The 15,780-nt window shown below is 56.0% G+C and overlaps 1 protein-coding gene across 1 annotated transcript in view; it reads right to left on the reverse strand.

Moving 5' to 3' along the window:
- The window catches only part of MINDY4 (MINDY lysine 48 deubiquitinase 4), an 89,239-nt gene that overhangs the window by 13,039 nt on the left and 60,420 nt on the right, over positions 1-15,780 (reverse strand). The window contains exons 13-15 of the mRNA XM_004582397.4: positions 12,163-12,230; positions 2,745-2,808; positions 190-351 (exon numbers count right to left, since the gene is read on the reverse strand). Coding sequence (XP_004582454.2) covers positions 190-351; positions 2,745-2,808; positions 12,163-12,230 — 294 coding nt within the window. The remainder of the gene's footprint in view (positions 1-189; positions 352-2,744; positions 2,809-12,162; positions 12,231-15,780) is intronic.

The following is a 15,780-nucleotide window of genomic DNA, read 5'->3' on the forward strand; positions in this document are numbered from 1 at the left end:
CGGGCCTGAATAGCCTGTGGAATGCAACCCTAACCCTAACTCTAACCCTAACTAGCAGGGAAGCTGCACTTGCTCCCGCACCTTCTGTGGTCCAAACAGAGGCCACATCCCATGTGGCTCCAAGAACTGGAGAGTGGCTACCCTTTCCCCACTGCCCTGCTGCTGCCCGGCCCGTCGGCACCATGGTACCTGGCATACACTGTAGTGCTCAAAGAGGGACAAGAAGCCGATGTCACTGCGCTCGGCGATGCCACGGAGTAGTGTGACATTCCCTTGTCCCGAGTCCAGCTCCACGACATCATTGAAGACGTTGGACACAGCCTTCCCAGTCAGTAACAGATTGACAAGTTCCTGTCAGAGACAAGGGGGAAGGTGCGTCAAGCCCCTGAGGCAGCCACTACCAGGATGAACAAGGAAAGAACATGAAGAGGCGAGGAGACGACAAGCAAAGTTCTGACTCGGTTTCCCCACAGCCCCAAGGGAAGGAGGCTACATTTTCTCATCACAGCACTCCAGGAAGTCAGCTGTTCACCCCACGGGGTACCACTTGCAATGCAGGGCTCTGTCCTATGCCCTAGGTGGTCTAGGGGGCAGGGATGCCCCCACACAGCTGGAGTGCAAGGCAGGATGTGGCGATGAGTGCAGACATGTGTGCAAAGTGTAGGTGAGGACCGTTGTGTGGAGCAGTACCATAGGGCAGGTCCTGGATGCTGGGAGTATTTTAGCAGCCACTTGCACTTTGAAACAACTGGAGACCCAGTGGAAGTCGTAAACCTGGTGCCCGAGTTCCTGTGCACCCTTCACCCAACTCCCACAGCTATAACATCTGTGTGATGGAACCCATCTTCGGCACCAGGAAACGGGTCATGGCGTGCCAAACTCAGGCCTCCCCTACATTGCCCTGGTGGCTGAGGGCAGTGATGGGACAAGGGCAAGCACAGCAGAGTACTCCGGAGACAGAGGTGAAGGCAGGAGATCCCAGTTCTAGCTCAGCCCCTACATGCGTCTTGCACACCCTGCCATGTAGCCCACACAGCACACCCTGTGAGCCACAGACACACGACCCAGACCCCACACACACCACTGCATGTACCTCCTGCATGGAAACAGCTGGGAGACCCCAGGGTCCAAGTATGGTTGAGAAAGTAGAAACTGAGGCTTGCAGCTAGAACAGCTCTGCCCTGAACTCACTTACGAATCTCCACCCACATCTGGCCCTGCCTGCTTCTCCTGCTGCCCCCTGTGGAAGTAGCACCTGCCTGGACAGAGTTTCAGGTCATAGGCGGGTCGGTGGGTGTTCTCTGAGGGTCCACATGATCCCCTGAGAGAGGCTCCGCATCAGCCCCGCCCCAGGACCCTGGGCCATCCATCACTGCAGAGCAGGCAGACACCTCTCCCTCCTCACATGCATGCAAGGATGGGGGATGCTGAGGCTTCGTCCCTGGCCCTGTCTTGGGCAGGGCAAAGTTCATGTTCATGACAGACTTTTCCCCTGGATTATGGGAATGACTTATGGAGCTAACAAACACCTCCATCAACACCAACACTCTTGCCCCAGTGGCAGTGAAGGGGCCCCTCTGCAAAGGGTCAGGTCGCAGAGGGGCCCCCACTGTGGAAGGCAGCCAAGTGTGGCTGAGACCCAGCAGAGGAAATGAGACAATCTCTGGGAGGAAACGTGAGCTCCTGGGGGGTGGGGTGCGGCTGCTCGGAAAGTCTCACAAGAGGCTGGGCTCTTTCACTGTGGTTCTCCAAGGGGGAAAGGCCCCTGCTCTTCAATCTGGGCTGTGTCCAGAACATTCCTCACAGCAGGTAAGCCTTCCTGCGAAAGGGCAGAAGGGACACCCTGCACCCAGACTCCAAATCACACGGCAGCAAACCTTCGCCATCATTGAACCCTTTACTACTCAGAGTGTGGTCCCTGGGCCAGCACATTGCACTCCTGTATGCCGAGATTCAGAATCTCAGACCCAGCCCACGAGCCTGTTCTTCACCAACACCCCCAGTGGGTGGTGCACCTGCATGTCAGGGTTCAAATAGCCTGGCCTCATCCAAAGGTCTCAACCGCAGATGAAAAAATTGAAGCCTCGGAGAGAGAAAGAACCAGCCGTAGTGCATTCTGTGTACGTCACTAGGTACAGGGCCTGGAGCCCGCCCCCAACTCTGGTGCCCAACCTCACTGCCCACCACTGGTGGCACTGGTCTCTGCCATCCACAAGCAGAAATACCCATGGGGCAGACAGGTGCCCAGACGAAGGACAATCAGAAGCTTCCTGTAGGGACTTACTACATGAAGGCAGCCACGGCCCTTCCTGCTGTCCTTTTCAGGTACCCTGGGGCTTGCCTCTACAGGGGCTGGGGACAGAGCTTCAGGGCAGCGCACGGGACCCCAGGTGCTTGGTGAGGCCTGGAGCACAAACATAAAAGTGCCTCAGCAGTCACAGGTACGAGGGCACCCGGGTCCCCATCCCATCCCTGGGGCAGTGCTGCCTCTACCCTGGGCTCAGAGCTGGCAGCACTTGAGTCTGCGTTCCACCTCCTCTGCAGCCCCAAGCTCCAGGCACGCAGGTCAGCACAAAGCCACCTCTGCAGCAATGAAAACAGCCAAGGCTTCCTCTGCAGGTGCATGTAGGATGGGCACGGGCACACTGTTCTGAGGGTGTTGGCACGGGCAGAGAAAGAATGAAGAAATGGAAAAGCATGTGGCCACCCTGCAGCCACCTACCCCCTGCCCTGGCCCCACTGACCTGCGTGCAATATCCATGAGCGCCAATCAGGTGGCTTGTGGGGACATCAAAGTCCTGGCGGACGCTGGAAAACACAAGAATCAGTGTCAGCACAGCTCTGCCCACCCCATGCCACGCAGGCGCTACCCTTGCTCAGGATCCAGGCGGGTCCAGGTTCAGTGGGAGCCTCAGCACCTCTGTGCTCCTTGCCTTCCTTGGAGGAGACTCTCATCCAGGTTCCACCAAGTTAAACTCAGACTCCTGGACATGGCCACCTCCCCTCTGGCCTCACACAGAAGGCACCCAAAGCTGGGTACAAGAGGGCCTGGCGCTGTGGCACAGCAGGTAATGACATACACATCCCATATGGGCACAGGTTCAAATCCCAGCTGCTGCACTTCTGATCCAGCTCCCTGCTAATGTGCCTGGGAAAACAGCGGAGGCATTTAGGCCCCTGCACTGATGTGGGAGACCTAGAAGACGCTCCTGGCTCTTGGCTTTGGAATGGCCCAGTTGTAGCCATTTGGAGAGCAGGATGACTCTCTCCCCTGCCCTCTTTCCATAACCCTGCTTTTCAAATAAATATTTAGAAAGTGGGGGGCGGGGGTGTTCCTGAGTTGGGACTCCAACATCCTGAATTCACACCCCAGAGGTCAGTACTAAGAGTGGACACTGGGGCAGCCTCCCCTGTCTCTGGACCTCAGTTTGCCAGTCTGCTAAATGGAGGCAGTGGATTCTAATTCCTCCCTGGGTCCTTCAGACAAGAGCCACTATCACCTGAGCAGATTTCTTGCACATGGCACTGAACACCCATCATTCTCCACAGCCCGGTGAGAAAAAACAGGTGCAGACAAAGGACCGAATGGCACCTTGGGCATTGTGGCCCACATCCTCTCCACCTTGAGGAGAGGGTCCCTAAGAGGCATGAGGGGAGAAGCCCACTTTTTCTCATATAGGAGAAAGATCTTGGGGGGCTGGGCAGTGCTGGAAACAGGACACAGGGGCACTGTCCCCTTAAAGGGCAATATCAGGAGAAGCAGGAGGCAAAATGCTCCGAGACTTGAAGCTCTCCTTCCCGCTGTCTGCCATTCTAGAAAGGCCATAAAACAGAGCAACAGGAGGGTGAGACTGAGCCAAGTATCCAGGAACCAATAAAGGCACCAGCAGATAGGGACACGGCCCTGGGCAAGGCAGGGTCCATCTCACTTCCCAGCGAGGCAGTGGTCACCTTTCTTCCTTACAGCTGTGGGAGGACGCCCCCGCACAAGTGCTGAGGGCAAAGTGAGGCCAGTCACTTCCCCAGCGCAGCTTCTCCACAGGAGACACACGGTGACCTCAGGGCCCAATCCAGTACCTCCCCCACACCCCAGAGGGGGCCCTGGGCAGCAAGCAGGGGACGGGAAAGTTCAGTGATCACGCCCGTGGTTTCTCCTTCTTTGTGGATCAAAAGCGGGACTAGCTCTCAATTCATGCTTGAAAGGCAAGACACATCACCCAGCCCCTGCATCCTTCCCCACATGAGCTCAGAGACTTGAGTGCCACATCAATTGCAGGCAAAAGGCTTTCTTGTGGTTTTTAATGATGGGGGTGTGGGGTGGTTACGGTCCACAATTAGAGCCAGAGTTTACTCCCAGGGCAGGAGCCACAGAGCAGCAGTGATGAGGGGATAGGGGGCAAGGGACCCCTGACCGAAGGACCCTCGAGGCTCGGCCACCTCAGACGGCCTGGCGGGCCTGGGCAAAAGCCAGCAGTAGTGACTCATGGGGGAACGCAGCCATGCTCGGCTGGCGCTGGCTCAGGCAGGAGAATTGATGGAAACGTTGTCCATGGCAAATGCAGGCCTCTTCTGACGAGAAGAAAATAACCTCAAAGGAGTCCTGGGAGGTGCGATAAGCATCGCTGGCCCCGTGCCACCCACGGCGCTGTCAAGCTGTCCTCCCCCACTCCCCTGGCCTGCCCCGCCACCCCAACTGGGCATCAGCTCACAGCCGCGTGCTCACCCCACGGGCCTGGGAGCCTGCGTCAGCCGGCAGCGCTGGGACAAGCAGAGAGGACAATGGCGGGAAGTGGTAATTGCATCCTTAGGTGCAAACATGATGGGAAATTCGGCCATGTGCTTGCATCTTAAAAGGGAGAGACATGTGTATTTCACATCAGCGTATTGGGGAGACGCCGAGGAGTGGCATATATAGCCCAGGAGATTTACAGCTTGGGCAAATTTTGAAGTCCACGTCTTCCGCTGGGGGGAAGTCCCTGGAGGACTGGGCAGGGCCCAGCAGCTGCCCAGAGGAGGGACACATGCACCAGCTGGTGAAGACCCCAGCCCTGGTCCCTGCCTGCCGTGAAACCACAGAACCCCATCTCCCAGGGCCTCTATTTCCTCAGTTATCCCGCCTGGGCTTTGGACAAGATGAAAAAGACAAAGGGCTAGATTGTGTAACCACCACCCAAGCCCACACCCAAAAAATTCTGTGTTACAGTCCTAATCCCCAGAATTTCCCAATATGCTGCCGTATCCAGAACCTTCTGGGACTATTGAAGTAAAAACAGGAGGGTAAGTGCTCACCCCACAGGGACAGCAGGGGTGTGCACTAGCACACCAAGAAGGTATCCACCTCCAGGCCTGGAGAGAGGCTACGGGAGGAGGCCCAGCCTCAGGGCCCAGGACCGTGTCTCTCTACACCTGTACCAACGCATGTGGCAGGGTGGGCAAAGGCTGTGCCCACAGAGCAGCTAATGGCACCTAGTCTAGAATCCATAGAGCCTCAAATGTTCCAGATGCATCCTGTCTTTCTGTCTGAGGCCTCAAGGACAGGATCACCATCTCCATTTTCACTTATGGAGAAATGGAAACCCCAGGAGGAGACACTTGTGGTTTCGTGGTTACCATCAGCCCATGTTGGGTGGCCAGCACCAATAGCACATGTTACCCTCAATAACCATGGTGGCCTCAACTATGGGTTGGTCAGCCTGGCCAGCCAGCTCCAAGTAGGATCTGGATCCCCCGATGGCCACTCAGGTCCCTAGGCCCTGGCTCTAGCACCCTTCAGCCACAAGCCATATGAACCCGGAATTCGGCACAGATGATTCTGAATGAGAGGGACAGTGTGTTCATGCAGTCTAGAGACACAGACTCAGTCTGTGGTAATAGCCATTAACCCAAAACCACAGGCTACTCCTGGCTGGGGTGGGGGCAGCCAATGACCAACTCAGGAGGCCTGCCCCCTCTTCTCTGTCTCTGACCTTATCTGGGAAATGAGAAGACAAGCACAGAGCTCTCCTGGCTGGCTCTTTCTGGGATGTGATTGAGTGCATCCCATCCATGACCTGAATATTAAAACATCAAACCCAGCGCTGTGGCAATCTCCACCTGCTCACTAGGGCCCTGGGACCTAGAGGAGTCACAGTCCCCTGGGCTGGCTCCCGTCAGGCCCTCTCAGGGGCTGTCCCCTTCAACCACATTTCTCAGTCACCTGCAGAGGTGGGACTTCTGCTGAGTTTTCCAATTAGCACCAGTACTGAAACAGGGCAACCGTGGTTCTGGTAGTCCCCCTGCCCAGTTGCTCTCAGTTTCCCCAACTGCTTGTTTGGGTGCCATGAGGCCTCCTTCCACTATACACAGCTGTGAGAACTGAACGGATGACAGAGCTATATAAAGCACGTGGCACTTGATCTGCTTCCTCTTTCCTACGATAACAACAATAAAAAACAAGAAGACAATGGCTGCAAGGTCATGATTCCTGCAAGCTCAACCAGACCATTTGGTGTCATGGCCAAGAACCCAGAATAAAGGGAGGCCTCCGGGTGGTGGGAGCCAAGCTGAATCTGGAAGTACTTTGCACAGAGCAGATATTGACATCTTCGTAGGCTGGCACCAGCGGGATAAGTAGATGAGAAGTCACAGGTGGATGTCAGGCTCTGCCATCCCTCTGCGCTAGTAACTGCGACCTTTGTCAGGTCACTTTCCAAACCTGAGCCTCCCATTATTACCTTGGTTGCTGCGGTAAGACTGCACCACAAAAAGCATTGGCAAACTGCAGGGTGCTGCACAGCGGGGAGGAAGGGGCTGGGATGGAGGCCCAGGAGACAGGGGACACCTGGCTGCCCTCTGCCTCTCCCCATCCCAGCACCTTCTCTTTGGTCAAGACCTTGGGCAGCTGCCTCTGTCCATCAGCACCAGGGGCCTCTGTCCCATCGGTACTTGCTGCCACCGTGGTCCATTCTACTTTTCCCCACTTTTCCCCTTCCAAAGGGCACCTGCCAACTGCTCTTCCTATACCTGTCCTTCTCCCACCTGACCTCTGCCACCCACCCTTGCCCAGAACCAAGCTCACACATGCACAGCCAATGGGCCACTGCATCATCAGATCTAGCCATCCCCAGAGATGGTCCAGGCCAGCAAAGCCCAGGTACCATGATTTCAGGAAGCTGGGTTGTAGTGGGCATGCCAAGGAAGGAGGATGTGAGCAGCCCACTCAAGTGGTTGAGACCAGCCTAGCACAGAAGACTTCTAGAAAGTGAACCATCCTCCTCTCACACCCCGACCCTCTGCAGCCTGGGCCTCCCTAGGACACATTCAAGGTTGAACTGCTGTGGCAACCCCTGTCTGGGTAGAGAGGGAAGGCCAAGAGTCAGGGTTTAGGGTCTGTGAGGCTGTTAATGCCTCATTATTCTGAGTGTTGAAGCACAGTTGTGGGGAAGTCGATGTGTGGCTCACGTGACCCATTCTGTTCGGAATGACGTACTAGGAACCACCCAAGGCCCAAACTACTGTCAATGAGGACAGCTTTCAGCTCCAGCCCCATCCTACAAACCTCACCGGGCCAGCTGCCTGCACACAGAACTTGGTAATTACCCATTTCCGTCTTGGAGAGGCGCCTCCAAGCCCACCCACAAAACCACCTCTGCTTCTCTCCTCTTCCACACCTGCCATAAATGTACTTCCAAATGCCAGTTCATGCCTTACTTAGCCAGCCACGGCCTGGTCTCTATGGGTTGCAACTGCTTTCTAGGGATACACCAGTGCTCACATGTGCTGTGATGGGTGCAGCCTACACCTGGCCATGACAGAGCACCAGGAACAGGTGCCTGACACCCACAGGAGGACCATCCTGAGAACACAGTGACAAAACAGAAATAAATGAAGAGACAGACAGGAGGAACAGACAGAGTCCTGAAGACAGTGCCCTGTTCCTGGATCCAGCCACTCCTGAAGCCTATGCTTTTGCTACAAGTCAATCGGTAGCCTGTTATCTGTCTATGTTGACCTTCTGTCACATGCCCATCTATCCAACCAGCACTCATGTGCCTTCTGAGCTGTTTTCTCCAAACAACAGCCACTGTTGCTCTCATCTGTGATCTCCTGGAGGGAAGGGAAGAGTTACTGCAGTGTGGATGCTCTGAACCTGGCTCATACTGTTCTAATGGGATGCCAGGTGATGCCAAGGCACTGCCTCTTGCAGACTAGCAGTGCCCTGTGCCCTATAGCCATGAAAGGGTTTTCTTCAACAAGCTGTCTCCCTAACCGGTACCCAGGACCCAGCCACCAGGTCAGCACCCGCCTACTACAAGCCCAGCCCATGCTCCCCTGGAGCCAATCCTGGTGGAGGATGCCCTGGACAAAGTGCAGGCTGAGTGGCTAGGAAAGTAGCAATGTTAGGAGAGCATGAAATCCTGCATGAGATTTACCAGCAACAGCTCCGAGCTCTTAAGAAAAGAAAATAAACAGTTTGCAATTGAGTGGAAAAAAAGTAAGAGCCTGCACACAGCCTGGGGTAAACAATCTCAAAGACCTATTTCTAGACTGTTCTTGAGGCCTCTGAGGCTGAAGCAGCCAGCAGCAACCAGGCTGCACTCAGCTGGGCTCGTTTCTGCCTACGGCGTGCCTCCCTGACTCCGTGCTGAGTTAGGAGCATCCTAACTCAGGGAAAGAAGGCGGTGACTGCAAGGGCAGCCCCTGGGCACCAGGAGAGAGCTTTGTAGGGCCCAGGTGTGAGTCTGAGAGATCTTGGCCTGAGGGCAGGTTCACCACGTCTTGTCACTCACTGTCACACTCACACATGTCCTACTGCACATAAATCCAGCCCCTAGCCTCCACAAGTCACCCATCTTGCCACCCACCACATCACCACACACAGGCCCCCACATGGCTGTGCCTGGGAAGACCTGGAAGGTTGCCAGTCAAACAGCACTTGATCTACTTGACCAGAGGCTGTCCTATATGCTTGGGTTACCAGGCTTCATTCCCAGAAGACCAGAGGAGTAACAGATTATCCTGAAATGAGATCAAAGGAGTCTGGGACAAAGCTGAGTCTGGGCTTCCTACTTGGAAGGCTCTGGGCGGTCATCCGGTCCCCAAGTTGCTGAGTTGTATCTGCAGAGCTGGGGCTTCAGCCAAGGGCTCACTGGGGCTAGGGCCGGGGCCGGGGCTGAGGCCAGGGCAGGGATGGGGAGCAGGATCGTCCCCTCCTCACTTCCATGCCTGCCTCTGCTTCACACAGTGGGGCTGTGCAATGGGGTTGTTTTAGGGGGAGAAGGTCAAATTTCATCTCACTACAAAAGAATTTTAAAAACATGAGCTTAACCATCTCCTGTCAGGGAGAGTTAAAGGCCGGAAAGCATGGGTAGGACTGGCCACAGGGCCCTGGGTCGCTGGGCAGAGCAGGCACTCAGGTGTCCTGAGGCTGCACCGCATAGCATGGGCACCCACTTTCATGCCATCAATCACCCTGTCGTGCCTCCCTTGCTAGCGTCTCACAGAGTGGCCTCTGCCAGTGGCTAGCCCCCCAAGAGAGGTGGGCGTGCAGGTCCTAGGACAGATACCACTGTGGTGCAAGGTGACTGCCCTGTGAGCAGAAATGGACCCATGCGGCAGCTCCCTTCAGAAGACAAAACAAGGGATCTACACAGGCACCTTTGCAGGTGCAAGGGTGCTGGACCCTGGCTATCTCAGCTGCTCCTGTCCTTTTTCCTCAGGAAGCTCCCAGACTTGCGGATAGAGGTGAGCTGAGATCAGGGGTTGCTCCACGGGAGCAAGCAGTGGTCAAGCAGCCATCCTGGGACAACTCCCCCCACCCCCTGCCCACACTCAAGCCTGTAAACAGAGTAGATCTGAGGCAGCAGAGACTAGGTCACCTCAAACTCACGACTTAGTCGCCCATCCTAAGCACACAAGAAGCCTCCTGTTGCTCCCTGCGTCTGCCAGGGGAGGGCGCTGCTGCTGTTAGACCATTGGGAACCCCAGGACATCTCAGTGACTGGGAGGCCTACGCCATGGGGCACCAGCCCCAGACCAAGGGTCAGCAAAGGCAGAGAGGATGCAGAGGTGTCTGGGCAGCTGCCACCGAGCAGGCTCATCAGCACCTGGATCCAAGCTAAGCACAGCTAGGTCTTGGGGTACAGGAAGGGCCAGCCCCATCTACAGAGGAAGAACTCCTAGCTGGGGGTGGTGGACAGATGCAGGCCTGAAACCAGCAAATCCAAGACCCAGTCTGGGCCACCCGCTCTACTCGCTGTGTGAAGCGGTCCCAACAGTGTCCACCTAACAGGGCTATAGGCAAGTCCAAGAGCTGCAGAGTCAAACACTTGAGGACAGGTGTGGGTGGGCAGGGCTTCACAGGGGCCAACAGTGTTCTTCTGCCAGCCGGCCGGGATCTGCTCCCCACTGCTTACTGGAACAGGCCTAGCCCTTCTGTGCCAGGCCCCCTATGACAGAAGGTCTCTAGCCAGCTCCTCAGTGAGGCAGAGGCCCGGCTGACCCAAGCTGTCCCCGACTCAAGCCAGGGTGCCTGCAGGACCCAGAGTGGGGCCTCAGTGGTCTCAGGGGAGCAGCAGGACTGCATGCCCACGTGGATCATGTGTATCTGCATGGATCCTTGTGTGTGCATCCATGTATGTATCTGTCTTGTGTTTGTGGGTATCTGTGTCTGTGAATATCTGTGCGTATCAGTGTCTGGAGATCTACGGTGGATCCATCCATATGTGTCTCTGAGAAGCCATGTGTCTGTCTGTGGGTATCTGTGTGTGTGTTGGCAAGGCCATCAACACGAGGTTGTACAGGTCTAGCAGGGCAGCCTTCTCCATATGGATTCCCCTGCCCCACCTGGATGCCAGGACCTTGGCAGAGATCAACACCTGCCTGCTTGGATGGCTGTGGCAGGAGGGTAAAGAACAGCCCCAGTCCTGCAACGCTGCCCATCATGGAAAGCAGCCTGCAGCCCCTTTCGGAGGAGGAGGTTGTGTTAAGCAGAGCCTGCTCCTAGGCTGCCTTACAAACCACCAAAGCAGACACACTCCAACACGCATGCCTGGCTCGAGGAAGAGGGCCCTGCATACAAGGGGACAATGCCAAACTCATCAACCTCCCCTCCCTGAGAGCTGGGGACCCCTGCTGCATGGATCCAGCCAGGGATTAGCAAAGCCAGGCCTGGGGCTTCGCTCTGCTGTGCACATGAGCCCACATCAGGAATGAAGCATATCATTATGGCAGGATTAGCAGAAAAATGCCGCCAGGCAGTACTGTGCACACATTGCACTTAATAAGGTCAGTGGCGGCACGCAGCAGGCAGGCTGGCACATGAGACCACGGAGCCCCTGGCCCCTCCCTCGGCCCACAGAAGGGATTTGGGGGCAGCAGCCTAGACAGGTGAGCCAAGGTCTTCTGTGGGGCCTCTGTGGCCTAGATGCTATGAGGCTACCCGTCCCCCCTCCCACTTCCCACCGCTGACACTGCTCCCCAATCTTCCCCACCCCTGAAGGCAGATTCATTCCATGCTTCTCCATGCTGTTAGGCAGGCAGGCAGTAGTAGTAGGCAGTACCTATTCATCTGCCACACTCTGTGGTGGCATAACGCACAGGCACTTCTGACACAGTCCAGTGCCACATATGGTCACATACGGAGTCAGGGATCCCAGCAGCAGGATCAAGCAAGGACCAGGCAGGGAGATTTAGAACAAGCAGCCGGCCCAACTCTCCCGGGCACCTACCTACTCAACTTCTCAGAGGCGGGCCCTGGACTCCATCCCTGTTTTAATGCCTGCGGGACCAAAACCTTAAGGGATGGCAAGGCCAGCCTGCTGTGAGCTCTCGGGGACCCTCAGTCACCTCTGGGGCCTCAGCCTCCGTTGTCCATGCCTGTGCATGTAGTAGGGATTCTCCTGCCTGCCTAAGAGTGCACACACTACAGTCACTGCGAGCTCTTTGGGCAGGGATGCACATGTAGGGAGGCCATGTGGTAGTAGCTTGAACAGAGGGGTGTGTGTGTGTGTGTGTGTGTGTGTGTGTGTGTGTGACTGGCTGTCGCCATCACCAGCTACTTCCCTTTCCTCCACCTGGCTCACCGAGCCCTTGCCAGGTGCCAAGCACCACCCCGGTCTGGAGTAGTGACAGTGACCCAGACCCACGCAGGACCCCTACAGGTTAAGGGGAAAAGACACTCACAGTTCTGTAGTCCTGGATAGGATGGCAGAGAGGGTGAGCAGGATGCATCCGTAGGGGCCTGCCTCAAACTGGGAGGGAGAGAGAGAGGAGTGAGCACCCATCCAACCTGCACTTTCCTCCTCAACTCCGACACTAATGGGGACCCCACCCCAGAAGCACCTGGCCCTGGGTCCGCTGCCACCATCAGTCTTGTCCTGGAGGTTGCTGAGGACTGTAAGGAAATCCCCGTGCAGGTGCCTCCAGCCAGATCCCCTGTAGGATGAGCAGGCACTAGCTTAAGTGACATAGGGGCAGCATGCAAGAGAGACAAGGGCTGCCACAGAGCACTCGCCCACAACTGGAGGGTCCTGGGAGATCATGAGACAGCAGTGGAGGTGACCACCAACCATGACGGTGGAGGTGACATGCAGGCAATCCCACCTGACATGGCAATAGATGGGGTCAGCAGGGAGGCACAAGTAGTATTGTCACTGCCTTCTACCACGTAAGGAACAGAAGCTCAGAACCTGAGCACTGTGCCCAAGCTCCCATGTCCACCCAGTCCTGCCTTCTGGCTTTGGATCGGCTCAGCTCCGGCTGTTGCAGCCACTTGCAGAGTGAACCAGTGGGTGGAAGATCTTTCTGCCTTTCCTTCTCTCTGTAGATCTTCCTTTGCAATACAGATAAATTGATCTTTTTTTTAATAACCAACCTGAAATCAACTTCATCCTAGCTCTGGGATCTCAGGCCAGTCCTTCCACTTCTGCTGCCAGCAGTTCCCTCAGTGAAAAAAAAAAAATGAGGCTCCTGAAGCCCTCCCTTTCCTACATCAGAAGCCATGGTGCATGCACTACAAGATGCCTGTGCAAGGGCTCCGATCAGTGCAAGGAGTTATGTGGCTTTTCCTGCTCACGGTGACACAGGTCGGGGAGGCCTCAGACTGCAAGTCCCTGGTCACAGTGCTGCTGCATTCCATGGGCACAGTCATGGCGCTGTAACAAAGTCCTCTTCATGTCAGTTTCCCTTCGGGAGTAGCCAGCACTTCTGCCATGTGTGCCCTCATGTCCCGTGGCCCTTTCTGATCTATATCAGCTTGGCCAGGGCTGTGAGGTCCTCCCCCCTCCCACCCCGATCCACAGGCCTGCAGCAATGCAGGGGACCCAGAAACCCACTGCCAGCACCACCCCTCTATAATTACGGACCCCAGGACTACAGACCAGCCTTTGTCCAGCCCTTGAGACTCCCATATCCACCCCAAGCCCTGTGCAGGGGAGAGAAACTCAGCTTGGGGCTTCTTGCCCTTGATGGAACACAGCTGAATGGTCCCAATAATCCACTTCACTTTGAAAATGACTTCTGAAAATTATCAGCTGTAAGCTGCCAAGACACAGGAGGCCACAGAGCAATGTGCTGGCTTGAAGGACCAGACCAGGCAGGCAGGACATGCCACAAGGGTCCCAAGAACCGTCTGGGGCCTCCAGCAAAGAAGGGACCATTCTTTGAGCCCTGGGGGATGCCAAAGAGCACCATGGCAGACTGGGGCGGGGCACCCCACATTGACCCAGGTCTTCCAGCAGCAGCCCAGAGCGGAGGTGACTGTGAGAAGCCAGCAAGACTATTTACTTTGGGTGGTGAGGGCCCCATGTGCATTTCCAGGCCTGGCACGAGGAACCCCTCCTAGGCTCAGGCCATGAAAAATGGATTTGGTGAGGCGAGTGCTGAGACAGCACAACTGCATCCAGCAAAAATAGTGATTAAACTGCGGGGACCAACTCAGCCTCCCCGGGGATCGGGGGGAGCAGGGCAGGCTGTCACACTGAACCTCCAGGCCAGGAGGTGCTGAAAGAGGGCAGTGCTCTGGCCCCGGGAGCAGGCCTGACCCTCAGAGTCCCTTGCACTGTCACTGTCTTGCTTACTCTACCAAACCTCTGAGGCACAGCAGTAGGTGCTCTCGTATAGTGCTAAGGGGCCTCATGCACCAACAGAGCAGTAGAGAGAGTTCCAGATGCTCAGCTCCCAATCCAGCTGCCAATAACATGCCTCAGAAGGTAGGTCAAGAGTGGCCATGCACTCGGGCTCTTGACATCCACACCGGAGACCCAAATGAAGGTCCAGGTTCCTCACTTCAGTCTGAGTGAAGTAGTGGATGGAAGACCTTTCTTTCCCTGCCATTCAAACAAATCAATCAATCTTAAAAAAAAGAGAGAGAGTAAAATCCTGGGATGTGAATGCACCTCACAGACAAGGAGAGAGGCTTGGGTGCTAATCCTTGAGCATTTGAACAAATTCTGCCCAGCCCCTTTTTTGTGCCTAGAAGTCTCACCACTCAGCTCCCTTTCCAGCGCTGACTGGCTCTACCTCCTTGGCATGTACAGGGTTACACAGGTGTCCTTGGTCCTGCCACCATTTAAGCCATGCATGAGGATGCCAGCAGGCTCCAGCTGGCTCCCAGCGGGGCTGCCCTGCCTCCTGACATTCCCGACAGCAGGTCAGCCAGGACGTCACCTGGAGACATCACTGTGGGCATTCAAGGCCCTTCTCTGAGAAGCATGGTGAGGCAGCTAAGAAAGCTGGAAGTCACCTGAGAACTGCTCTGTCTCCCATCTTCCAGATGAAGAAACTGAGGCTCTCCCCTTGCCCAAGGCCAGGCAGCAGGTGCACAGCCTCAGCAGACAGTCCTCCGGGTTACTCTGAAGAAGACCGAGGTAGGCCCAGGGTCAGGGAGCAGGTGACAGCCAGCCCAGAGCTCTGGTCTGCATCTCCCTGCCTGCATGTCCATGCCAGGTCCCAGCCCTGCTTGGAACAAGTCATCTCACAGATGATTACTCTGCAAGAGGACTCCAGCAATGACTTCATACTTGTCCCTGTCCCCTGCATCCTTGCAGCATGCCCCACTCCCATCCCAAGGGACCCCTGGAGCTGCCAGAAGTGGGATACTTCCCACAGCTGTACCTAGGGGAAAAGTGCTGAGGAAGAAATCACACAGCAGGAGCTGCAGGCCTGGTTTCACTTCTAGCAAGTTCTGGACTACTGGTAAACCCTCCATGAGGCCTAAAAGAGTGGCTCCCATGCTCAGAAGGCTGAAGGCAAGGCTGGAGGAAAGCTCAGAGATGTGTCTGCAACCCTCAGTGAGCAGGACCACGTGCTCTGCCTTTCCCATGACCCCACAGACACTGGGGTGCGAGGCCTGGGTATTGGCTCATGCTACACGCTGCCCTGCCATGTCCATAACCAGCTCTCCTCTTCCCACCAGGGTTGCCCTGCAACTATCCTGGCAACCACTAAGAACACCACACAAGGCCTTGTACACTCAGGACACTGGCTCAATACCCCAACACTATTACAGTCCTTGTGTAACACACAGGTACAGAGGGGTCCCAGAAGTCGCTGACTGTCACAGACGAAGCTGTAAAGGTACAGCAGTGGTGGCATAGGGCCTGTGCAAAGCCGGCAACAGGGATCACAAGAAGGGAGGTAGCACCAAGACCCGCAGCACAGTCTGCACAGTCTGAGGTGAGACCCCAGGTTCTGGGCGGCAGCAGCTGTGTCACTGTGTGTTCCAGGAGCAACGGGTTAGGGCAGGAGAAGTGGCCTCTCCTTAGGCGCAGGAGGGTTGAGAACTCAGCTTACACCAGCCTA

This window comes from Ochotona princeps, chromosome 20, assembly GCF_030435755.1.
Source record: "Ochotona princeps isolate mOchPri1 chromosome 20, mOchPri1.hap1, whole genome shotgun sequence".
Lineage (NCBI taxonomy): Eukaryota > Metazoa > Chordata > Mammalia > Lagomorpha > Ochotonidae > Ochotona > Ochotona princeps.